The sequence below is a fragment of the Pezoporus flaviventris genome, unplaced genomic scaffold, assembly GCF_033815535.1.
Source record: "Pezoporus flaviventris isolate CSIRO_AGI_PZ_B2104156 unplaced genomic scaffold, CSIRO_AGI_Pfla_v1 ptg000007l, whole genome shotgun sequence".
NCBI classification, from domain to species: Eukaryota; Metazoa; Chordata; class Aves; order Psittaciformes; family Psittacidae; genus Pezoporus; species Pezoporus flaviventris.
In genome coordinates, this window is record NW_026892555.1 from 33,785,246 (window position 1) to 33,811,125 (window position 25,880).

Below are 25,880 nucleotides of genomic sequence, written 5' to 3' on the forward strand. Positions count from 1 at the left end.
TTTGTTTTGGTTTCTGTTTGCGTACATTAACACCTCAGGAACAACAGGATTTACCTACCCGTAAGACCACTAAGTCATGTTTGAAGTTCTGGAAATTAAACATTGCCTATCTTTGAGGGCTTTTCTTGGGGGCTTTCGGTTGGTAGGTCTCAGAAAATGTCTCACACAGTCCAAGGGTGTAAGGACAGTACTTGCTGCTTTCTTTTAAACCCCAGAAGAAGCATTTTACATAACAATGGCACCACCCGAAGATGTGCAAGCCTTAAAGTTACTCCATTCCAGCTCCAGGCCCTCTTTAGAATGTAACCGCGTACTGCTTTTCAAAATAGACACACCTGCTCCTATTCTTGCTCCCTGCTCTCTGCGTGCTTCCTGTGAGGAGCATTTGCCTATAAAGTCAGATTTAGGCATTTGTTTTCTTCCTGAGCCTGCAACTGCCTAATGCCTGGAAGAGGTTGACAATCAGCATGTGCTGTACATGGACTCAAATGCCTTAGCTACAATACAAGTACTGCACAGAAAGAAAACCAAAATGTATTAGGATAGCAACTCACTGCTTAGAACACTTACTTAAGACAACTTCTGGCTTCTTTCATTTGGTCTGGGTTTATATTTGGTGCATATTTCCAGAGAGCAAAGTGCAGAGCTCATCGGTCGCTGTACCACTTAGCTGCAGAATAAGTGTCTCTCTTATATTTTTTCCCCCTCTATATTTCCATAAGTGAGCTTAAAAAAGGCTCCCACGTGATTTAGAAGATAGATAGGACACTAAGCTTCTGATAGTCTAGAAGACTGGGCACTGTCCTGGAAGAAGGAAGGGTGACTATTTTCAACCTGAGGAAGATGTGATTTCTTCCATTTCCTGAGCGAGTACTTTAAGCTCTCGTGTAAGGAGGAAGGACAAGTAGGATGAATGGGCGGACCACACTTACACAATTCCCTTCTTTATCTCTAACCAAGCATTTAAAGAGAAGAAAGCATCTTGCTTTCAAAGTACACTTTTAAATAATGGAGGACACATGGTTGGTGCTGGATAACTCCCTGCACAGGTATGAGAGGTAACTGTATGCTTGCTTCAACTTGCCTTTGTTCTTGAAGTCCTCCCAGACTTGCTGGCTCAGCCTGCTCTACATACTGCTTTGAAATGCATTCTGTGTTTGCCAGTGTGCTTTCCAGAGGTAGACATCTCTCAGGGATCTATCTGGCATTGCAACAACTGTTTTTGAATACTTAAGTTGATCCACTTTCCTGATTCCCACAAACATCACCTGTAACTTCATGTCTGCAGCAGCACCAGTGTCCAGGCACTGGGTAGAAGAAAGAAGAGTTCACGAAGCATAGCTTCAGAGGCTGATTTTAGCTATTAAGCTAATCTTATTCATAGGCCATGGAGCAAATACAGAGTGCAAGTAAGAGACAGTTTACCTTGAAACCCAAGTTCCCTTTTGTTATGACTCTTGCACAAGGAGACACTCCTCCTGACTAGAGATCTGTGGTCCACCCTTGTTAAACCCCGTGAGTCTGGTCTGCTGTGCTTTGCTGTCACAGGGAGAGCACTGCAGGGACAAGGGAAGGGTGGCACAGGGTAACTTTACTTCTGGGAACTGCAGTTTGTGCAGCTCAGTGCATTGACTTCAAGGAAGAAAGGATTCGGTGAACTGGGGATTAAAAAAAAAAAAATCACAGCATGTCTTACACAAAAAGTATGCATTATTCACATCCTCAGGAATAATTTATAAGTAACAGAATGTAGTGTGTTATTTCGTTACCTATTGCTTTAAATGTGGATAGATTCTTAAAACTGAAACGCAACATATTTTTAAAATAAATCTCAATTAGGAGGAAAACTGGATCACCTGGACTGCTCCGAAGCAGGTAAAGTAAAACACTTTTTATTTCAAGAAATATTGCTTCTAGACTTTCCCGAAGCCAGAATTGTACTATAAAAGTATCACAGAAATATTATACAAGATTTAAAAACACAGTCTGTATCCTAGTAACTTAAAATCTATGTACAAATAGCATCATTCATGACCATAAATACGTTTTCTATCAATCTGCCTGTGACACATACATCAGACAAAGATCTAGTAATTTTAACATATTTACAGAGTCCATCAAAAAGACTGTTTCTTAAAATTATTAAAATCCTACTAAAAGAATCTCCTTTTTAAAAAGTTTCAACTTAAAATACAATGTGATGAACTGAAGTTTAATCTGGGGTGCTTGCAACAGCCAAAAAAGACTCACTACACTAAATAACATGTAACAGATAGGAAATACGCCCATGAATTTGACACTATGGAATTACATCTGTTTGAGGTAATTCTCTTTTGTTGTTGTTGTGCTAATTATTTAGAAACTCATGAAGAAGCAAGGGAAGATACTAAGTTCTGAGTAATACAGATTTTCAGTCATTTTTGTATTATACTTTATAAAATTTAATGTTTGGTAAAGTTGAAGAAAAATTTAGAATACAACAACAAAAATTATCTAAACTACTATTTTCTTTTCTCATGTGCCTTTTTTTATCTAAAGTAATGTAAATCTAACATGATTTTATCATTCCCTTTAATACCTGTTGAAAAGAAAAAGAATTTAAGCCTCAAAAATTATAATAATGCTTTCAAGATATTGTTCCGGATAATAAAAATCAAATGTGGTGACGAAATCATATATGTATCGATGTAAACCTTTTTACCAGTATCAGAAGAAAAAAAGTCAAAAAACCTCACAGATTTTTAATACTGACAATATCAACATATAGGGAAACAATCCAATTTAAACAAATCCTTCTACAGTTAAACAATCATTAGCCATACCTTTCTGAGAGTAAATTTAATTAAAGTAACAAAAACATGCAATACTTTTGCTAAAATAATATTCAAAGCATCTTTTTCTTCAATCCATGATGTTTACCTTCTTCTTGTCAACCTATTTATTGGTTTCCCAATGACATGAAAGAATGAGCAAACTAACACATAAGGTATTAGATTCATAAATGGTATGGCATACAGATTTTAAAAGTGCATTTTACTTAAAAGCATGACATTAGGAATTTCCAGTGGTTAAAATAACTTAGGAAAAAGACATTATGCAGAGAGATTGCATGGACTGAAACACTCATTCATGGTGGGATCATTTGGAAATAAAGTAGCTTGAACATCCTCTTCATAGAAGTAACTTTTAGCTTTTGGAGAATGCGCTATTGCCTTTGAACATTAACACTGTTTCTTTTAATAAATACTGGAAATCTTGCTTCCCAGTGGGGAGAATTACTGTGACTGTGTTGAATAAAAATAAATGCACACAGACAAATACTGAAGTGGGCTCAATTTAGCTGCAAAATGTATCTACAATAAACCTGGAATGTCAGTTGTCATGATTACCTTTATTAGTTTGCTAGTAAGAAAAGGGAGAACTTATTTAATGGTTTACAACTTGATCTAATCCAAGGAGAGTGGAGCTGAGGCACTGCCTTCTACATTTAGGGTTTGTGAAGTTTCCCCTGCAAGACTCTGTTCTGTTTTTTTTAAGGAAGTTCTCATTTTCTGGGTACCGACAGATGAATCCCTAATGGATGCATTTACAGCCTGATGAATGAGGGGTTCATCGGACCTTATGGGGAGATATATTTGATCTTCAAATATCTCCTCCACAGCATCACTGTCCTGATGAGCGTCTTTTTGAGGAATGCCGATGGGTTGTAGAATGAAGCTATGCCGGGACTCCAACTCTATTAAACCATTTCCACTGAAATCCATGTCAAAACGGTCTGATTGTTTATCCTCCATCCATTTTTCAGCTTGATGATTACTTCTCCAGTGTGCGTCATTCAAACGACTTTTCTCAGGAATATCATTGTTTAATTCAAGTTTCCTCTCCTGACTTATATCCACCGTGCTCAAAGTGAAGGCTGCAAAGTCTGTTGGCACAATAAGCTGCAACTCTTCTGCAGGCAGGCCGCTCGATTCTTCAGCAGAAGTCATTTCCACCGAGGTAGATGGAATGGATGATTCATCCCCATCCTCATTGGTTCGAGCAGTGTTAGCCCTGTCTGTTTTATTTTGCTGGTAGTAACTGTTCAGCAGTGCAAACATTCTATCTACATCCTTCAAGTAATTAGTCCAGTCAGCAAGACTAAGTCTATAGTTGTATCTGTGTCCATACACACTTTCATTCACACTGTACAAGTCTTCCAGTCCTTGCCAGTAGATGTCGCCAGTGAAACTGGGCAGGTTAGCCTTCCCATCCATCCCATAATTGTCCTCTGTTGAAAGAAGGAATAAAGCCTAATGGTGAACACCAGCTTAAAAGTGCAAGGGAAACTTCCACATGTTTTTCTACTCCAATTTTCTCAAAAGTACCACTATTCATACTGTAACTAGCTCAAAATATAGGATGCTCCATGTCTTCTGCCATCAGATTAATGGTTCTGGCCTCAGGTGCGTTTGCAGCTCCTGCTAAACGCACAGCAAGAGACTCCCTGTTTTCTGCTGCATCTTTGGACTGAGTAAAAAAGAACAAAACCTGGTCTAATGGACCTTTGCGATGATGTTCAGAGACAAGTGCTCTGATATTTCAAGGCAGGAAAGTTGCTTCAATACGTGAATAGTCCATTCACCTTTCCTAAATACTCCACCAAAACGTGCAATAACTGAATTAGGGTTACGTATGAAAAATGGAACTAATTCTGAAAGCCACTAGTAACGTGAACTTCAACAATACCCACAGGAATCTGGTTTCTGGGTAGCTTGAAACATATGTCTACAAAACAACCAGCCACATTTTATTTAATAAATGATAGCTGAAGGCAGGCTTTTATTTACTTTGTAAACATTCATTTTAATTTACATTGAGCAATTAGGAGAAATAAAAGCTGTAAAAATGTGGTGTGAATTAATTTTTAACACTGCACAACTCTGTAAAATAGTGTTAAAATATACAGGTTTTGTTTGCTTGGTTGGCTGCGGTTTTTTTTTTAAAAAGCTTTCAAAGAAAACATCTAACAGCTTTATCAAATAATAAGTCTGACTGAAGGGCACAGATATAAGCCTATAAGTATCTGCATTTGATAGTGATCACAGCCAGAAAAAGCAGAGACATGAAGGAAATTCTTTTCCAAAAGATTTTTGAAGTCACTAGAGTGACTACAGTGGCTCAGCTTATCAGCTGTAGTGTGAAGCCCATTTTATCTTGACAAGTAACACTGAATACCACTATTTCATTTAAATCACTGTGCAGAATGTGTTCAGTCCGAAGATTTTATCAACAAAGTGGCCTACAAGGAAAAACTAATCAGGTAATGCAAAAGCCTGTCAGGGGAAGTGGCCAGCTTGTCCTTACAAAAGATGTTGTAGGCAGTACTTATTAATCAGTCTACTGAAATGACTTGCATTCTTTCTGGAAATTGTATAGGCAGCTAGGTTGATAGCAATTACCTTGGAAGCTGAAGTGCCTATAGTCAAACAGACTGAACTGAGCACAAGCATTTATCTATATTGAGTTCTTCATTTCTACAGGGGCGTCTCTATTAATTTGTTTGTATTCTAACTTGCTCTTTCTCATTATTCAAGTAAAACAGAAGATATAATGTTTCCTATTACAGCTTATATTCTTTGCTTCCTTATTGGCTTGGGATTTCACGGTAGAAAGAATTTCTCAATTATTAGTCCATCATATGGAAAGTCAGAAAAATACCATTACGATCAGAAAAAAACTTAAGATTTTCTCCCACCAAAGGGAGATCACTGTTCTTACTTGGAAACACCCGAATCTCTGCTCTTAGCTGATATTTTTTCACTTAATACAACAGCTGTAAATACTTTAAAACATAAAATTTAAATATTTAATTTTTTAAAGCAAGTTCTATAAATATATATATATATATATTTTTTTTTTGCAAACACTTGGCAATCTTCCTGTTACAGGAAGCAATGCATGCTTTTTGGATTCAGTAGGACAGCTACGACAGAGCATCTTCCTTCTTTCTTTTCCTGAGGTAGACAAGAGAAACAAAATCATGGCATGGCCACATGAGAGCCATCTTTTAAGTTGACTTATAGATAATTTGTTTCCTGAAATAAAAAATAATTAAATTGTGCAGAGCTTTCAAGAAAGAAGTTTTACTATTCCAGCACTTAGAGGCATAAAGGGCCCTAGAAAACATCATGGGAAGGGATGCATTTTTCAGGAACTGAGTCACCAAACCCTGTAAGATATTAACCACACTGCAAATGCGACAGTGTTTAAATTCTGCTCTGTTATTATTTGTACTGATGGTTTCATAGTTTTTTTCTTTGCCAGATCAGATCCTGCATAGGAATACAAACTGCTGTAGCAACAGTCAGTGGCCAAAATGGTTTAGCATGTGACGGCAGAAACTGAAAGAGGAATGCTGCCATTTGACCAGAAACAGGTTTGGGGATGGACCAGGGCAGTGGGGGGCAAAGCAGGAGTTAGAAAGATGCCTTTGGGCCCAGAAGAACCTTTTCTGCCTGTCCCAGGCAGTGGGACAGAGGGTTGAGCTGAGCAAGCTGGAGTGGCAGGGTGGGCAACGGGGAAGTCTGGGGAGCAGCAAAGATCAGGGTTTCTCAGCAGCCTCAGCAGAGGGGCAATGGGGCTGTGATACAGAGAAATAAGATCATCAAGGAGTTAGTTGAATTCCTACAAAATAGCTCGAAGACTGAGTCAGAGCTACATGGTCCTTCATGTTGGATCTGTTTTTTACTCTAATTCTGGCATTGTTTCTGCACTCTCAGGGGTCTTCACAGCTGGGAAGGCACTGGAAATTGTTTCCGTGATCTTCATGTCAAGCAGAAGAACTTGTTTAAACACATGGGACAGAGGTAACTTGTATTCATACATGTTAAACAAATAGGAAAACAAAATCTTAAGATCCTAGGCCTGACTGTAAGTTGGTTGGGTCAGCAAGTTGCCTCACAGCTTAATTCCACAGCTTAGCAGTAATCATGAAAAGTTTCCCACTGAAACTGAAGTATACAGGGGGGAAGGAGAGAGGAAAAAAAAGGTTTTCCCTGTAAGAAATCTCATTAAAAATAGATATGAAACAGGAAAGTGAAGATGAGTGCCTGTGAGTAACAGCATGGCAATGGCTTCCTCGATTAGTATTTTGGAATTCCTTAGTTAGCCCCAAAAAAGAGAAGTTGTTGCTATCTGTTCACAGCAAAACTTCCTCAAATTCTTTAAAAATCAAGCAGTAGCTAAGCTTCACTCTCCAGTTATCATACTCTGGAGTCCCATGATGCCATCCATGTCTGTGTTGTCTCAAAACTAGTAAGAGATTTGGATATATCTCCACTGAGACTAAAGAGAAGCAGGTACAATCATTTCCTTGGTGGTTTTGAAAAACCTCGGACTAGCAGGAGAGGAGGGAGGAGTGTGCAATTCCCACATCCTGTTGCCAGACATGTCTGGAGAGACATCTGTCCATTAAAGGGCATGGATGACATCAGCTCTTCCCTGCTGAAGCCGTCTGCCTATGTGTTAAACCAAAAGCACTATACTGCCTGTTTCCATACAGGCCTCTTGTCCCAGCAGTGTACTTGCAATACAGTTATTGCTGTACTAATGCAGAGCATTTTGAATGGGAACAGGTCTGAGTGGAGAAACCGCATGATCTGAAGGAAGCCTGAGGGTAGTTCAATGACTTAGCAGCACAGGGCTTTTTCTTTCTTATTCCACTGGTTTCTCTGCAGGCATCAAGAAGAGATCATTTTGATGATTCCTGATAAATTGTGTTTGTCCATTTAATTTTCTTTTGTTTGTTTTAGAAAAGAAAACCAATTTCTACAAAGATGGTGCTTGAACCAAAATGCTGAACCTAGGAACCTGTATATATTGAGAAACTGGGTGTATATTGCAACAGCACAGAGCAGTATCACTTCTGTTACACCTGCTAATTATCCCAGTAGCACAGTATTTATTGACTTGGTATCAGAAGTTAAAATGTTTCCACTGCTAAGCATTGTAACAACATATAATTTAAGGATTAATCCCGTGTGTTCTACTGTTTAATGAAATTCTACAATTCAAAAACACCATTTCTATTAGATCCGTAGTTAAAATGAGGAATGCTTACAAAGACATCTTCTAATGAAAGACTTAAAATCATAATTACAGGGATTATTTTCTATCATTGTAGTAACCAGTCCCCACCACGCTGAAACAAGCAATGCAAACAACTGGGATGTATCCAAACAAAACCATCATTTTCCTAGATCCTAAAACTACTTAAGTGAGAAAATACAAAATTGGCTGCAAGGAAAAATTAGCTGCTTAAATTGGAGATCTATAAAACATTGTTATACGTTATCTTAACTGTTCACTGGCTGCTGAGAGTTAATGACAAAGTTCTATTCAGTAGACCCTGTGAAAAAAAAGGTTTATGCAGACTTGTATACTCCCTGGAGTCAGTTTACTTCTCAGGCAAACAGTGTATATCAGGAGCTACTCCACCAAAATGAATAGAGATGAAAATGTATAAACTTGATATACTGTGAAAAGGTATCAAGTCTAAATATGGCACCACAAACTGTTTTTCACCATGAGCACAGGTGAAATTTTGCTCAATTGAGCTCACATTGCTCAATGAACAGCAAGCACAATCCTGTTAAAACCTGAGGTTTTTGAGTCTCCTCAGGCTTTTGCCTTATGATTGACTGGTTCCTCCACCAGGAGAAACTGGGCTCTGCATAATAAACATGTAGGTACGATATAGCTCCAAAGAGATAAATATACTTGCAAACAGCAGTCTTCCATATATTCCTCAGGTTCAAGCATTAGGCATAAAAAACCCCTCAAGTGGTACCCTTCCTCAGTTCAAATACTATAACCTTTAAAAGAAATTTTGTTTCATGCTTGTGTGATCTGGTCACACCCCCAAGTAACACCCTCAAGTAACACCCCCAGCCAAAAGGTACCTCTTCTTTCTGCTGCACTTATATTGTACGGTCTCCTGCTGGTTTCTAAGCATATGCTGCTCATATTGAGCATTGCTTTTGTTTAAAACAGCATCCTAAAGCCAGTTGGAATATTTTACTTCATTTCATTGGTCTCATTGGGCTTTTTGGATACATATACCTCAGAAAGCTTTTTAAGCACGTTTGGTTTATGTTTAAAAAGCAGCTGTACAGACTTCCTAAATAAAAGTAGAAAAAAATCCCAACCCAATAGCAGGAAAGCAACCCAAAAGAGGTGATACTTTTTGTGTAATTTTCCCCAGGTAAACATCTAAGAAATACAGGCATGAAGTTTGGGCTGTATGAAGTCTTGCTATGACAATGAGCTACGTTAAATGCAGAATGGTATGGCTAAAAAATAAATGGCCAGGTTCAGTGTAAAGTAGTTAGAAAATGCATGCATCAAAAGCTATGCTGTGCACAACATGGCAGGGTACAGACATTAGTTGAAATGAACTGGAGTCATGCAATTATTTGGAAAGAAGCTGCTGAGGAGAATAAAAAAGTGTGGATACCTGTGTGGATCATAGCTTCCTCCATCTTTATTTCCTGATATAGGAAAATACAAGAGTAACTTTTGTTAGTGTTTAGAACTTGTAAAACCATTCACAATGTAGTTTTCCATGCACAGCATCTAATTCCTAAAAAGAAATGTACTGTGTTAAATAAAGACAGAGCTGTAGTCCAACAAAGATTTCCTGGAAGTTTTTTATAAAAGAACTGAAAAAACACAGTTTTTCAAAAATAATAAATCCCCCCAAAAATTAGTTATTGTAAAAAAGAGAAACATTTGTAGCTGAAGAAAGAGATACAAAGATGCAACACCACAAATGATGTAGAAGGGAAGAGTCCTGTAAAAAAAAAATAATCACAATATTCAATTACGCAAATTCAAGTGCAGTGAATTCCAGAGTCATGAAGTATAACACCAGCTATTTTCATACTCAGAGTCTCTTGTAAAGAAATACTGCTTTCCTCAAAAATGGAGGAGACTACTGCTGTTGAGAAGTTTGCAATGTTAAGTCTCAATAGTGGCGCAGAGCTTCCTGAAGCTGTTCATATAGGCAGACAGAAATTGGGATAAACACAGGATTTGTACCTCACCTGCTACTGGGAGGCAAAACCTAACCAAATAAACCCTGCAAGAGAGAAAAGTTATGATTGTGAAGACCTGCATATGCTTGTTATCAATAAGCTAAAATAACATGATCAACTTTCTGCAGATGTTTCTGTCAAATGTTGTAGAGTAACCTGTGCCAACTTGCAAAGGAGCTTCCTAGTTATGCAGCTGTGCAGGATGTTGTATGTGGATCACCCCGAACTATTCAAAGCAACACTCAGGAGAGTGACACTTCATGGATTTCGTTGGTATTTAAGCAGACGAAAATAAATATCTGAATAAAATAGAAATAAACACTTTTTTTTTTCTTGTACCTGTTTCAGGTCCCTTTGGCCTTGGATTGCACTGCTTATAACCTTGACAACTTCGCAGTTCCATTAGCTGTATGTGTAGTTGATTCAAAATGCCTCTTTCCACTGTGTGTACTGTATTTGTCAGCTGAGAGATAGAGAAATGGAAATAAAAGATACTTGTTAACAGAAAAAAAAAGCACCAACCCATAGAGGAGTCTGGTGAAGCAATATTTTGTAACAGGGAAAGGGGTTTACCTGATATGGATCGGTGTTCATATCAAAATACTCCAAGAAGCCAGTTGCAAACTCACAAAACAGAAAGTTGTGGGTGTCATTAACTGTTCGCAGACACCAGTAAGTGTTGTTATTCGAGCTTGTGCAAGCACAGAAAGAGCCCACTATAAGTTAAAGAAACATATTATGAATTTTCAGTGAAAAATGCTCTGATTACATGAAGCAGAAACATGTTACATAGCAGAGGATAACCTATACCACATCTGCATGTGGACATGAGACTTACAGTTCCAGAATGGTGCTGTTTGCCAGTGGTTGTTGTCATGGGTAAAACACGTCAGTCCAGGGAGGCTACACTCATCTCCTTTCTTCTGGCGCCTTTTCCCCTTCCTTTCCTTCTTCCTTCTCCGGTTCTCTTTGAACAGCTGCAGTTTGCCATCCACTTCCTGCGCTGCTTCTCTGTTTATAGAGAAAGTTGGGCATGCTGACAGAGAACAGTCTCTCTTTGGCTAACAACAGCACTAGCAGTTTTTAAATCTTTCCGGCTTTTTTAAAGATGGACTGATGAGAATATGCCCTTCTTCTAGCTCAGCTTCCACCCCAGCTGTTATGATAAGGCATTCTTTTCAGTAAGCATGAGAAATAATGCATAAATATTATCCATAAACTTTCACAAGTCTGTCCAAAACTAATGAGGGCTTATTGTGAGTGCTTGCTATATGTAACCTTTTATTTCCCCCCCTCTCTTCTCTTCCCCTATCCACAAAAAAAAACCAACCCAACACTCTCCAAGATGTATTTCTCTGGTCACCAAAAAGCCAGCTGAGAGGATGAGAGGTTAATAACAAGCTTACTTGAAGGGATGAAGATGGCTCTTGAGTTTCTCTTGGGCCTTTACTCCTTTCTCTTTGTTGTAATAACTATAGGGAAAATTATTAGGAATTATCAAGTCATGAAGCCATTTTCAACATAAAACCAAACCAGAAACATTCTGTCTATAACATTTTCTTTAGGAAATACACAGAATGATTTTCACTTCATTTAAAGAATGTGTGAGTGATTGTATTCTAAATTATAGCAAAACTACAGCTGGATTCAAATATGTCAGTAGAATGCAACCATATTTAATCTGAAAATGTTAACATTTCTTTTAATTCACAGTAACTTCTACTCTTCAAGGGATCTAACTAAAATTACTACCTACAGTGGTTATAAATATCGATAAAGCTTATGTTCTTTCTTTTCCATGTCAAAAAACTTAGAAAATGTGTAAGCCTTAACAATTAGCATAGCTTCCAGTGTTGAAAGCCGTCTCTCTTACCTCTGTTTACTACAATCACATTCGTCTGGTTTTCTTCTTTTTAGGTGTCCTCTGACTTCCCTCAAATTCTTAATTTTGTCTTGGAGAGCTTCAATCTGAAGAGAATATTTCTGAGTCAGACTTATTCTTTGGACAGGTAGCAGTGCAAAGACTTCACTCAGATTTTAAAATACCTCTTACCTCCTTATCAATGTAAGCCTTGTGGTCCTTCCAGGCTCTGGCGGATTGGTACAGCTCCCTCTCACAGTGAATAGTGTCATTTGGAAGAATAAAACATCTGCAGCCATGAGTTTAACAAATAGGAAAAAGAAGGTCAGTGCTTTCCCAGTTGCCTACCCATTTCTTTTTTCTTCCAACATTCCTAACCAATTCTTTGTGATATTATGTTAAGAAATAAATAAACTCTTATCCTGTTGACTTAACAATATTAATAATTGCTTCTATCTGTTTTCTCTGCAAATTAATAATTAAAAAAAATCCTCAACCATGACAGATGCTCTGTGCCTGCTAAGCAAAAATGCAATGGCAATGCCATCTTGGAGATTCTTAATCCAATTAGAAATTAAATTGAAACTGACATAAAAACCTGTTCAGAAGTTAAAGCCTCTTGTTAACCAAATGTGGCATTGCTTATTTAATCACCAGCTTCTGAGAAATATACTTCTCCTGCCACATGAATGTGACACATCTTCCAGCTACTCAAAATAGTCAGAAAAAAAGTACAGTCAGTGGACTGAAGATCAATATAATCAATAAAGATTAATAAAAATCAAAGTTAGAGCAAAGAGTTCAAACAAATGGCTTAAAAAACACCAACAGAACACTCAAGTTAAAAAGTGTTCAGAAACATTCATAGAATTCAGAAACAACAGCTCTACCAAGAGAAAAGCACACACATGCAAGACCAAGGAGATGGACTGAGATGGCAAATCAAACAGACTGCAGGCTGGGGTTCCAAACTTATCATGCTGACAAACAGAAATTCCTTAATTGTAGAAATATTCCAATTTTATAGACACAACCTTTCTTGGGTCCTGCTTCATCAGAACCCTTCTTGCAATTTTTGAGAAGACCGAAAAGGAAGATGTAGGTGCTTATCTCTCTGCATATTTTCCCATTATGTGTTTTTCTTCACTCAAAGAATTCTGAAAGCGATACTGTATTCAGTAAAAGTCAAAAGTTTATGGAGAAATAGTAACTTCCCCAGAAAACTAAAATCATCGTGGGTCTTTTCAGGGATAAACAGGTCTATTGTATGTTAGTGGCTGCAAACAACTAAGCATTAAGAAAAATGATGTAACTGATCTAAGCTTCCCTCATCTAGAGTGGGATTTCAGTCATGTCAAATTTAGGCCTCTCTGCTAAGCTGGTAGCCTAGGCTTCTTTATAAAGAACAGCAGGAGTGTCAGCCTCACAGAGTGATTAATCCATCATAAGATGCATATTTCGATATGGAGGATGAATCTCCCTCTGGAGATGCCTACTCCTCCTCAGAAATTAAACCCAAACTAAATGCCTCCCTTTAAAATACACATGCTATAGTTAAATGATTCCACCTACTAACAAATACAACCCAGGTTTATCTAAAATCTACAATGATGTTTTTAAGTTCCTAAACATTGTAACTATAAAATCATTAAAAATTGAGAGAAAACAAATAGATTTTCTTTTTTTTTCATTTTAAGAAAAATAAAAACACAGAAAAGCAACCATACTTGTGCGTCACTCTGACAGAGCTGGGTTGACCTATGGCATCAGCACCATCAGCGATCATTGAGTCACCAGCAGCACCATCAGTTTCCTCTGCTTCTCCCTCATTTTCAGCATTGTGACGCTTGGTGATACTTTTGGTCTTTAACACCTGCAGTTCTTCTTCTTCCAGATTTATGTCATAGATTTCACCTTCAAATTCCACAGACAAGGATCGGGTTTGGCGAGTGTGAACAAATCGGGGTTTGTATTCTGAAGCAGAAGAAAGAAACATTCCCATATGTTGCATATATATATATCTACATGACCTATGCCATGAACACAAAACATATTCCAAACAGCATGAATGTTTTGCAGTAAAAGCAGTGGCAGTGAGGTGGGTTTGTGTCTTTACAGAAACTTATTTAATGATTTTTCAACACATCAGAGCCCACGCTTTCATGAGTAGCACGAAATTTTGATTGCTTCAAGGTTTGCGTTTCAAGCTAGTTTGACCTTATGCCGCAGTAAGCATCTGTATCTCCAAATACAATCAGTATCTCAGAAATCAGATGTCTAGAAAGAGACTCAGAAAATCAGAGGCCACAGGATTAGAAACCACTTTAGAAAATGAAACCATTCAGTACTGTGAAACAAACTCACCACCTGTAAATTGGCATATGACATGTTTGACTTTTGCTTTAGAATAAAAATGAGTTTTTTAAAGGATAACACTTTTTTCTTTTTAAATATAGGCACTAGAAGGTCAAGAATCCATCATATATCAATGTATATATATATACACACATATACTTCGAAAGGCACATCATCCATATTTATGTGCACAAGTCACAGACCACCAAAAACTTGCTGCACTATAGAGCTACAGTGGGATTTATTAGGTCACTTTTACCCATTGAAAGCTCTGAGCTTAGTAGGGTTACAGCTCTTTTAGTTACTACGCATGTAACTCTCAGGGTTTTTGATGTTATATACAATAATACCTGTGTCTGGGCTCAGTCTGGAAGACCTTACACGTTTTACTTCTTTTGCTAAATGTACTTGTTGCAAATCAAGCTGATAAACTCCACAGTTGATATCACACCAAATCATGCTCTGTCTATCAAACACACTCGCTCAGAGCCCTAGAAATACATAAATGCTTGTAAAAATCAGTTGTAGGGCATTTCCATTGTTACATCTATGCTGACTACACCTTTGTCACCTAAGAGTAAGTATTCATGCAGCAGAATAAAATGGAAACTGTAAGAAAGTATTGCCTTTGGCCAGTAGTGCCAGTTTCAGTGCAGTTTTTATGTTAGTGTCTCTGAGAGACTCACACGGAGCCTTTCCTGCAGGAATCTTTTAGAAGTGCAAATAGCGACCCTCACCCAACTCTTCATTCAAACCACCCTGTCCTAAACTGTTTCAGTGGTTGCCTGCTGTTAGGTGAAAGAAAGGCTTCCCAGTCAAGACATTCATCTTCCTAAAGAGAAAGCCCCTCATTTCAAAGCATCATTCTCATCTAACATCTTTAATAAAATAATGTAGAAAGATTCATAGGACCAGATGGGACAATTTGGGGCATTTCAACAGCCTCTGATGATAGTACTTATAAAACAAGAGAAAGAATAGAAAATATAAGCAACTTACATAAGTATAATCTAAAAACTGAGGCCTGAACTCATCATTCCCTTAACAATGTCTCATCATCATGAGTCTTTCCCTTCTCTATTCAGAGGAGTGCTAAGGTAGATTTGGAGAAGGAGGAGGGAAGAGGTGTAAGAATGCTGTAAAGGAGAAAAGTATGACAAATGGACTTTTTTTGATGCCTCCTTCAGTTATTTTCTATCCTTTCTCTACCTTCTCCCCTCAAGTAGCTTTCCCTGGTTGCAATTCTCATTCACCCCTTGCTGGTGCCCTGGGAACACCTCTTTCCAAGACCTCTTTTCAAGGTACACGACAAGTACTTTGAAAATATCACTTGGGGTAACATTCCACAGGGTGACAATCACCCTGTCAGTCTGTGACATGCAAACTTTTCAGCAGAGGTCTGCCTGTACGCACTGTGAGGTTCCTTAGATCATACTGAACAAATGGAAAAAATTATATCAAGGCAGCGTTTAGTCTGAACAATGAGACAACTCAAGGCAGACAATATTGTGGTTGAATGTACAAAGAATACCAGGGATTCCTGTTCACATCCAGAGGAGGGGAAGCTTTAAATCAGGAAATATTTGGAATTATATTGACATTATTTTCTTATTTCACAGACATCTGTGAAGCATCTTTTAAATTTTGTGTTTCTCATACCACTTCAGTCCCTTCCTGTTTTAAAGACCAGCTTTTATTTCATTCCCCAATCTAGTATTCTACATAGAAAGCAGGAGAATACAGCCTGCTTTCGAACAAAGTCTGAAATCCGGGTCTGATTGCATTGCTTAGATGCAGAACTTCATCACTGGGCAGACAGAAGAAAATACTTGTTCCATTTAAAATAATGGCTTTTAAAAATAGGCTTATTTTGTAGAAATAGTTAGCAGAAACAAATCCTGCTTGTAAATTCCATTCGGCTCATGCTCCACTAGAGGACACTGCTACCTCACTCGTGTCCCCGCCGGAGAGTTGCGGCTGAGCCGTATTTCAGTGCGAAAGCAGCCGCAGCATTGCGGTGTCTCATGTAAAAGATGTCTTTGAAGTATCACCGAGCAGCTTGTGAGTTCTGTGTTAGCGATGTAAGAAACCCCTTGCACTGGACATCTTGACATGTAACGGTACCGATTCATCTGCAGGTGCCACCGGGTTGTCATCACCACCATCGCTGCTATCACCACAGCCATCACTACCACCACCACCACCACTACTGGCAGCATTAGCACCACCACCAGCGCCACTGCCGCCACCATCACTACCACCACCACCACCGCCATTACTGCCATCACCACTTCCATCATCATTACTACTACCACCACCGCAACCATCGCCACCACCAGCCTAAACACTATTCCTCGCTGTGATCCAAAGGACAAATATTCTTATTATTGCTACTACCATTATTATTGTTATTACCAAGGCAATTACGTAAAACCTGCTAATTACAGATGTATTCATTAGACACAAAGGTGAAAGCAAGGGTGTACCAATAAGCCATTTCCCCCTGCTCTTTGCCTCAAAGTCCAAGAGATCAGATTAACACTTACTTTGTGCATTAGGGTTTCTCAAGAACTGTCTTTGATTTTTTCTTTGGGTCCTGCTGTTCCGGTAATCAGTGTCTCCACAGTTGCAGTCTTTGTCTTTACTGCTGTATCCCCGGGAGTGAATGCTGCGGGTCCTTTTCCTGATGGCAAGTATGTCGCTAGATACCTTACACTTGTGAATTCGAAGTTTGCCGGAAGCATCCTCTGTGCACTGCCACTTCTGTGACAGAAAGAAACAAAGATGATTTCCCAGTAGCCTTCCAAACCCCTGCTACTTTCGGGTGGATTATAAAACAAGACAGGCAAATTTCTTTCAAAATTAAGCAGTCCCTTAAATAACAAACTGAGAAGAGAAGCTAAATTTTAAGGACTAAATTCACTCACATTCTTCTCAACATCTCTCTCATGCTGGGCAAACATAAGCTTGAATGAAATCACTGCAAATCTGCATAAGAAAATACAACTGAGCCAAAAAAGATATATAAATCAAGAGTATCTAGACTAAACACATCCCTGAAAGGAGCAAGTAAAAAGTCTTAATTTACTGAGCCAGGGAGTACAGCTGTCAGGGCTGTTTTCACCAACTCTTTTATTTCTTTGAAAAAACAAATTTTTTCTTTGTTCTGTGACTTGGAATTTCTAACAAGGTTGAGGAGAAAATTAGAAATCTCCACAGATGAAGAAAAACTGGTTTAATTGTAGAGTTCCTTGAAAAAAGAAGAACAAATTGTGGGTGTGATTTATAGAAAAATACATAAACCACTAATAGCATGTAATTTATTACCTTTCCAGTGGCCAGAATTAGGACCTGCACCCTAAGACATGCCCCTGCAAACCATGACACTCACACTTGCAAACATTGCTGGCTCTTTATATTTCACATGAGAAGGGAAAAGCCTGAGAGCACGATACCCTCAGCCAGCCTCCCTATGCCCAGCAGGTGCAAGTGAGGTGAAAACCTTGGGGATGGTGAACAAATAAATTAGCTTGAATAAAATCCTTTGGATACCAAAGTCTTGAGATTTGTATCAGACTTGGGAGGAAAATTTGTAGTCTGGAAGGAGTACCTGTAAAAGGCATTGGACACATGCTGCATATCAGAGCAACTGTGGAAGAATGAGATGAAACAGAGCTTTTTCAGCTTGTCTGCACAGTATCTGTCTGACTTGATTATCAACACCACTGAATCAGATGGAAGATTCCAGGTGGATTTTTCCAGCGGATCCCACTGTCTTCACATTTCAAATTAAAAAGCAACTGGGACTTTCATTTTCTTTCCATACTGAACTGCCTTAAAGAAGCTCAATATAATTTTTTTAAAAACATGGCTAGGTGCTGACAGACCAGAGCTCCTTTGCCTGTGCCCAGAGCTTGCCATATACAGCGCTCGTAACACCCTACACAAGCTAAGCAGCCTGTGAAATTTTTAAGTCAATTGTAGCCTGGATAATGAAACAGAGAACTAGAAATAGCTATGCTTATTTATAATTTTAGTACAACGATAGATGACTATTACCCAGTGAGTTTTGTTCACTTTTGTTCACATCTTTAGCACAAATGACCAGAGTCTGCATACAAAGCACATAAATTTGGCTAGATAGCATGCAGAAAAAAACTCAGTAATGTTACTGATAACTGGAAATTTCTAGTTGCAGTTTCAGCTCTTTCCCTATAATGTGTCATTTTTTGGTTCCCATGACTGAATAGCATAGCTTTCTCGTGCCTCATTAATAATAGGCAGACAGCTAGACGCTGGCCCTAATGGAGTCCCCAACTTAATCTTTGAAATGGATGCTAATATCGGCGCATACACATTTCAGTAAGCCTCTTACGTTAACTAAGGGCTGTTCTGGACTGTTTCTGGGGTGCTGTCTAGCTGCCTGAGGAAGGAAGAAAAAAAATAAGCTGCAGGTATATTTGCTGACCTGATAACCCAAGTAGTGAGCTGATGTGGTCCTGAACAGCAGTACTGTGAGAGCACTTTCTGTCCTAACATGTGGGCTGAGTTAAAAGACAGATCCAGTGCTGCCTGTGGATTGGCATGATTGATTCCAGAACAGTAAATCATGTGTAAAAGGCCATAGACTGGCACAAGTCAATGGCTGCCTGAGAAATCACACTCGTGCCTGGACTTTCAGTGTAAACGTATACCTACAAGTGACAGGGTGACTTTCTACAAGTAAAGGTGCCTGAGAGCTATAACACTTTGCAGGATTTTATTCTGCAACAGCATGTGCACTCTTCCTACCATAGCAAGAGAAGATTGTCACAGGGTACGAACTGACTGCGCCACTATATTTCCTGTGTTTATTAGGTACATGTTACATTTATAAACATATGGCACTAATTTTTAATGAGTCTCAAAAGCACCATTTTAAAGTAAAATAAGTATTCTCTTTGTCTAACATTAATTATAGCAAGAGGTTCCAGGAGTGGCTTCAGTAGCCATTTAGATCATTTTCAACAGTATTATGACTAACATTGAAACAAGACTCTCTGTGTTTAGTACAAGCCAATAATAGTTCTCTATTTAAAACAGGGATTAAATGCAATTCAGTGATTCAGTTACTCTTTTTTCTTTTTTTTTTTTTTTTTAATTTTACTTTAAAAGATGTCATTATAAAGATGCTTCAGAGTTCTAAGATGGAATTTTTAGACAAACTTTCCTGAATCTTTGCCCATGCCAGTGTAATCGGGCATTGAGCATGCATTATGCAGTAAGTCATAATGGTCTTTCTGCTCATCCTTAAATCTATAAAATGCATTAATGCACATAAAAGAAGGTTCTGGCTGATGCAGTGCCCCTTCCCCTCCTCTGTTTTCTACCTTCCTTCCTGCTATGAGTACCAAAATATAGTTTAATGTCCAGGACTATTTGGGTTGATTTTTGGGTCCCCATTTCTCCATAAATTAAAAAAAAAACAACACTGGCACATACACAACTAAATATGTCTTCATTAAATTTTAATTTGTATATGCTTTCTTATTTTCCTTCTGACGGTGATGTTTCACAAAATACCTATACTCTAACAATTCACTGTTGCCATAGGAATATGGGATAGCTCTTGCTTCTGGCTGCATGTTGACTGCACTGATTTATTCTCTCCTCAGTAAGAGAAAAGGGAACTAACTCAAGTTAAAAAAACAAACAGTGGAGAAAAAGCAGGACCCTGCCATTTGGCTGCAAAAAGCTGCTATATTGTTTCAGTCATGTTGTGAAACTTGACCTGTGTCAGCCTTTTCCCTGTCATTGACTCATCACGTCCTTCTTTCATTTTATTTCATCACCTACCCTCCAGCAACTATTTCCCTCTCACCTCAGTTCCCCTCCTTCATTTTTCCTTCTGCCTCAATTTAACTTCAGAGGGCAAGGAAAACATAGAAGAAAATACCCCTCTTCCCCCCTGCCCCCTGGCAGAAAACTGCAGAGGCAGCTCAGGAGATGTTAGTGTGTAAAAGGACTAAGCGTCTCTGAGGAGTGGACAAAGACTTCGGGTTTGAAAAAAAGAGCCTAAGGGGCAATCTCATTGCTCTCTACAGCATCCTAAGGAGGGGAAGTGGAGAGGGAGGTGCAGATCTCTTCTCCCTGGGAGCCAGTGATAGGACAAGGGAATGGTTCAAAGCTGCGCTAAGGGAGGTTTAGACTGGACATTAGGAAGCATTTCTTTATTAAGACAGTGGTCAAACGCTGGAACAGGCTTCCCACAGAGGTTGTCAATGCCACATACCCCAAGCCTATCAGTGTTTAAAAGTCATTTGGACAGTGCCCTTAATAACAGACTTTAACTGCTGGTCAGCCCCGAAGTGGTCAGGCAGTTGGACTAGATGACTGTTGTATGTCCCTTCCAGCTGAACTATTATTTCTGCTCCTCTCTCCTCTCCTCTCCTCTCCTCTCCTCTCCTCTCCTCTCCTCTCCTCTCCTCTCCTCTCCTCTCCTCTCCTCTCCTCTCCTCTCCTTCTCCTTTCATCTCCTCTCCTCCTCCTTTCCTCTCCTCTCCTGTCATTCAGAAGCTCAGGATGCTTTAATCTGTCAAGCCTGAAGCAAACACATACATACACACACCTGCCCCTCCATGGGGAGGTAAGCATCAGACTGCAGCAGGACTGCAGCAGGAGCTTTTCCTTGGATGATGTCATCCTCATGATGCATTTTCTTCTGTGGATAGAAATTTGCCCTTATAAAGTCATTTCAAAGGCAAAGGGGAGCTCGTTAAAATGGTATTGTTTGTATTTGGTTGCTTTGCATTGTGTTGCTACTGGCATGCTTCCAGTTGCAACTTACTGCTACATGAGCAAGACAACAGCAAATGACTTCATAACTACCTTGGGTCTCAGTTTTCTTGTATTAATCAGTTCGTGCACAGCCTTAAAATTTAGAAAGTCTATTTCATTACTGAATATAATTAAGACATAAAATATGCATTTGGCATGAATCATTGTGATGTGCTGCACTGTAAATACCTACTTAAGCAGGATTTTAAATCAACTTTGTTTAGTTAATAGGTTGTGAAAGCTTTGAGAGAGTTGCTGCTCCCTTATACAGGGGGGAAGTTAATTAGATAGTTCATGAAAGGTGTCTTAACAGTAGGCAAGCTAAGGGTTTCTATGAAATGTAATTACTGGGTATTTGCAGTAGACACTTCAGTGTTAAACATCTTGTCAGATTTTATCACGAAGCTATGAAACCCTGAAAAACATGCAACCGGAAATATAACACAGCCACAATATTTTTACAGGTGCTTTTTCATTTTTGTAATGTATGACTGACTTTGAGTATTATTGCTCAGCCCAGGGAATGTTAAGATATGAAAAGGAAGACTTCATGAATTTAAACATGTCCTCAAGATCTCATTTCCCTTTTTTCCTGTTTTGAAAGGTATGATCTAAATTGCAAAACAGTTTAGATGAAAATACCATTGTGGGTTGTGTATGTTTGTACCATTTTCCTCTATTAGCAGTAACCAGATCTGGGGGAGTGTCAGGGGACCTGATGAGATAATACTGGTTTAGGGAGTCTGGTTTAGGGCTGTGCTACTGCAATAAGAACAGTCCTGTTTTTGCTTTCTCTGTGCCATTCAAAGAGGCCATGTCACACAGCACATTTAAAAGTGCCCTATAATTATTTGGCTATGGTAAATAGCACAGTTTATTTCTGCTGACCTGAATACTGAGAAATGTTTACGGGCTAAGGCCATGTCCTCTATGCACTCCCACAGAGCAGTCATGAACCCTGATCCTGACTGAGGCTCCTAAATGCTCCTGGAAATATTAATTTGTGTTGTTACGACTCAGCAGTATTTGAACACTGCATGAGAGTGCAGCTGTTTAGCAGGGCTGGTGTGCCAGGTTAGCTCAGTGGATTTGGAATTGCTGCACTTTTGTGGAACAAAAATCTCGTCCTTCATTTTAGAACTGTGTTGACGCTGCCCATAAGGGCAGATCCCAATTTTTGCACCACTCCCTCATAACTGGACCATGTTCTATTGAATCATGCACAGCTCCAGAGTCTACTGACATGGATATATTCAAAGATGGCTATTTATATACAGCCTTATCCCCTGAGAAAGTGTTCCCGAAAAGTGCAATGGTTGGTGGCTCAACAGATAGATAAGGAAGAAATTTTTCCTGTAAGAACTGATGTAATGTAAGGGGAAAAGTATCACAGTCTTTAAAATACATTCAGTTAAATGCACAGTTAAATTACAGAACTAGAGGGAAAAAAGAATGAAGAAATTAATCACTGTATAACAGAAATAACCATGAAAATTGCCGATTTGGAGCTACAGTGTTTAAGAAACAGAAGAAAGAGAAAATAGCCTAGGAAGACTACACAGTTTTTTCATTCTTGATGCATAGGCAAGATTTATTTTAAGTGTCACAGTTATAGCAGTTCTATAGCTATAAAAAATGCATAGGCTGCATTGTCAGCTCTAAAAGTGTAGGCACTTAAGTCAAGGCATCAAATATTTCACTTCCATAGCATTCTCCACCAAATCTGCTAGCTTGTCTGAAGTTACAACTCAACATCAACAGACTTTAGTTATCATCCAATAAATGTCCATTCTCAGGTGCAAACAAATAGGAGCCAATGCAAAGGATAAATTTAGCCTTTCAGTTATGAATAGCAATACCAATAATAATCCATTACTATTTGGTTATATATATTTAATTTGCAGAGGACTTACTTTATATCATATTTCACTGGAAACTTTAAAATAGAAACCATGCAAGAAGAGAAAGGAGTACTACAGATAGTGCTAAAAATTATTCTTGTGTAACCTATGTTTTCTGTCTAAACATTTTTGGTACATAGAATTGTTTTTAAAGGTACCATTCTACCATTTCTCTTAGAGAACATTGATAAGATAATGGTAAAAACGTGAACACAGTTGTGCATCCAATGAAACCAGTGAACTTCCCAGACTGGAATATTTCTGGATTTTATCCAGAATGGAGCTGATACTTCAGATTAAGAATTGCTTAAATTTGAAGAATTGACAAATCTGGAAAGAGCTGCCTTCGTTTAATAGGAAATTTAAATATTTAGGCTGAAATATGAAATATTTAGGCTGAAATATGAAATGCCGTGTTCTGAAGTATTATTTTTAGAGATAAAGGACTGTATCTTCATATTTGGTTTTAAGTAATAAACAGAGTGGTATTTTAACAAGGGATATCATAATTCTGGCAATTCCTACGAATTCTTGAGCAACTAAGTTGCAGGCATGTTTCTGTCAACTATGAGGGATGACTCTGCAGCGCCTAAAGTGAGCAATAGCTGCAAGAGTTCTGTTAGTGAAAGCACTGAAATATGTGCTTAGTTTTAAGCACGACTGGTCCCAAACACATATGCTTCCAGTCAAGCCTCTGTATAGATGGTCTGCTAAATGATGTCTAAGAATAGGTGGTATCAGTGGGCAGATGGCAAAGAAGAGCCAGCTTTGAATCAATGTTCTGGTAAAACTGGTTGATCACCAGTGCCTTTTGAATCCTGCAAGCATCAGGGGGTTGTTCTGAAACTGGGATGATCTATGAGTGATGTTTATATGCTATATCATAATTTTAGTTAGGTTTTAGTGGGTGCTTGGGGTCTGACTGTCACTGGCTGGCCAGCCATCTCACACTTCTGGCCAGCTATTACCAGCTTATGTCTTTTTATTCATACTCCACAGCTGGTCATAAAGCTGACCTTTACAAATGTATGGTCTGTGATATTTATTTTATGAGAACATAGATACTTGAGCCAAACCAGACTACACCTAATAAGCCCCATTTTAATTTCCTTTATGATATTATCTGTAAGCTGATTGATGGCAAGTGTTGTTTCAGCATTACAAATAGACATGCTTTCAACTGAATGCTGATATGATAATGCGATAAATATAAACATGAACAATAAATTTACATCCTCACACTAGATTTTTAAATGATGAAGGATATGTGAGAAAAAAAGAGGTATGTACAGATGACATAACCTGCTCTTTGGATCACAACCAGAAAAATCTTGCACATTTACCACAGAGCTGATGCGTGGATTCAGCAACATATCTCCAGTGGCTACCTGTAAAGCCTTAAATCACTGTGAAATACATTGAGACTTAATTCACTAAAATCTCACTGTACCATTTTCAGGCGTATTCTCTAAACGGAACATTATTTCTTTAGGGAGGTTTGGGGATACACTTCCTCAGGAGGAAACACAATATTCTGCACCTCTACAGCTGAGATGCATAAAAAAAGAGCACGAGGAAGGTTAGCAGCTTTGGCATTATACCTGTCCCGTTCAGTTTGTGTTCATGGGTATGCATGTTATACAAACACAGGCAGCATGACACATTTTTCCATTCTGCCCACTGTCAGTGCTCGTTGGAGCTGGCAGCAGACCACAGATCTTTACAAGTTTCAGACCTTTGCTGTTCAGAAACTGGCAGGTAGTGCTGAGCAGATGGCAGGAGATGTATGCCCGTAAAATAAACAGACCTGCGTCTGGGTTTGGTTTCTGAGTCATCCAGCCCAAGAGCTGAAATGTTAAACACAAAGCTTTACAGTCCTCATTTTGGGTGGGTTGGTTTTTTTTTTCCCTGTTGGGAAAATTTTAGAATAAAGTTGTGGGTTGTGTAGTTTTTGTAAGAGGATAAAAACGCATGTTTGGCTACGGATTGAACAGTACACTGGAGACACCCAGCCTATCGGTCACAAGAGCTCAAAGGTAACTGCTATCTGGGAAACAGAGTTAAGTCCCAGAAGTCAAAGTTATGCCTCGGGAAAATCTTTTATGACTCAGACTGGCGGGGAGAAAAAGAATAGATACTTAGGAATTAACTCATTAATTACATGTTTAGGTAAGCAAAGAGAGAAATAAGAAGTATAAATGAAAACACAGTTAACATGTTTTTGCTTTATATTTGCTAAGTATCCAGAAAAATTTCATGGGTGAGAAGATGGAGTGAGTTCAACAAAAATAATTTCCAGAAGATTTAAGAGCAGCTTGCCTCTGAACCTCCTGAACTAACACGTATTCTCGTCTTAGGTTATTTCAGTGGAAATCTGAGAGGAGATTTGTGTCATGATAAGGTTGCATTAATCCAGAGAGACACTTGCTCACATGCTATTATTTCTGCTCTACTGGCAAATTAAAGAAGTTTTAGTTAAAACTTTGCATCGTTTCCCATTTTAAAATGACAGGGAAGGAAGCAATGTTACAGATGAGTAGATATTTCTGTACTGTGTAGCTTATTACATAAAGCTTAGAGGGGAAAAATGTACCACTGAAATATAAAAAAAACCCTGCAAACAATTTAAATGTTAAACCCCATCAACAGTCACTACTAAACCAACAGGGCTCAATCAGGTGACCTCAGTAAGTTACACTACATAAACTGGTGACAAACTTGGCATATATACTATGAAGGAAAACTCCTGTTCCCATCATAATTTCTAGAGCGCTCTCTGCAATGTGAAGGAAGGACTGCAAAGGAAATTTCTACCCTGCCCCAAGGCCCAGAGCTGAGCAGAGAGTCCACCCCACTGCTGCTCCCTTTGCA

The 25,880-nt window shown here is 38.6% G+C and overlaps 1 protein-coding gene across 5 annotated transcripts in view; it reads right to left on the bottom strand.

Annotated features, from left to right (window-relative positions):
* Positions 1-1,876: 1,876 nt before the first annotated feature.
* SULF1 (sulfatase 1) overlaps positions 1,877-25,880 on the bottom strand; it is a 122,851-nt gene continuing 98,847 nt past the window's right edge. For 4 of the 5 annotated variants that reach the window (XM_061448331.1, XM_061448328.1, XM_061448330.1 and 1 more), the window contains 9 exons: positions 16,839-17,055; positions 13,665-13,911; positions 12,130-12,226; positions 11,950-12,044; positions 11,483-11,548; positions 10,915-11,087; positions 10,650-10,792; positions 10,416-10,539; positions 1,877-4,270 (listed from right to left, as the gene is read on the bottom strand). In XM_061448331.1, the coding sequence (XP_061304315.1) occupies positions 3,447-4,270; positions 10,416-10,539; positions 10,650-10,792; positions 10,915-11,087; positions 11,483-11,548; positions 11,950-12,044; positions 12,130-12,226; positions 13,665-13,911; positions 16,839-17,055 (1,986 nt within the window). In that variant the 3' untranslated portion in view covers positions 1,877-3,446. Of the gene's footprint in view, positions 4,271-9,496; positions 9,531-10,415; positions 10,540-10,649; positions 10,793-10,914; positions 11,088-11,482; positions 11,549-11,949; positions 12,045-12,129; positions 12,227-13,664; positions 13,912-16,838; positions 17,056-25,880 lie in introns of all 5 variants that reach the window. The other variant, XM_061448332.1, reaches the window with a different exon arrangement.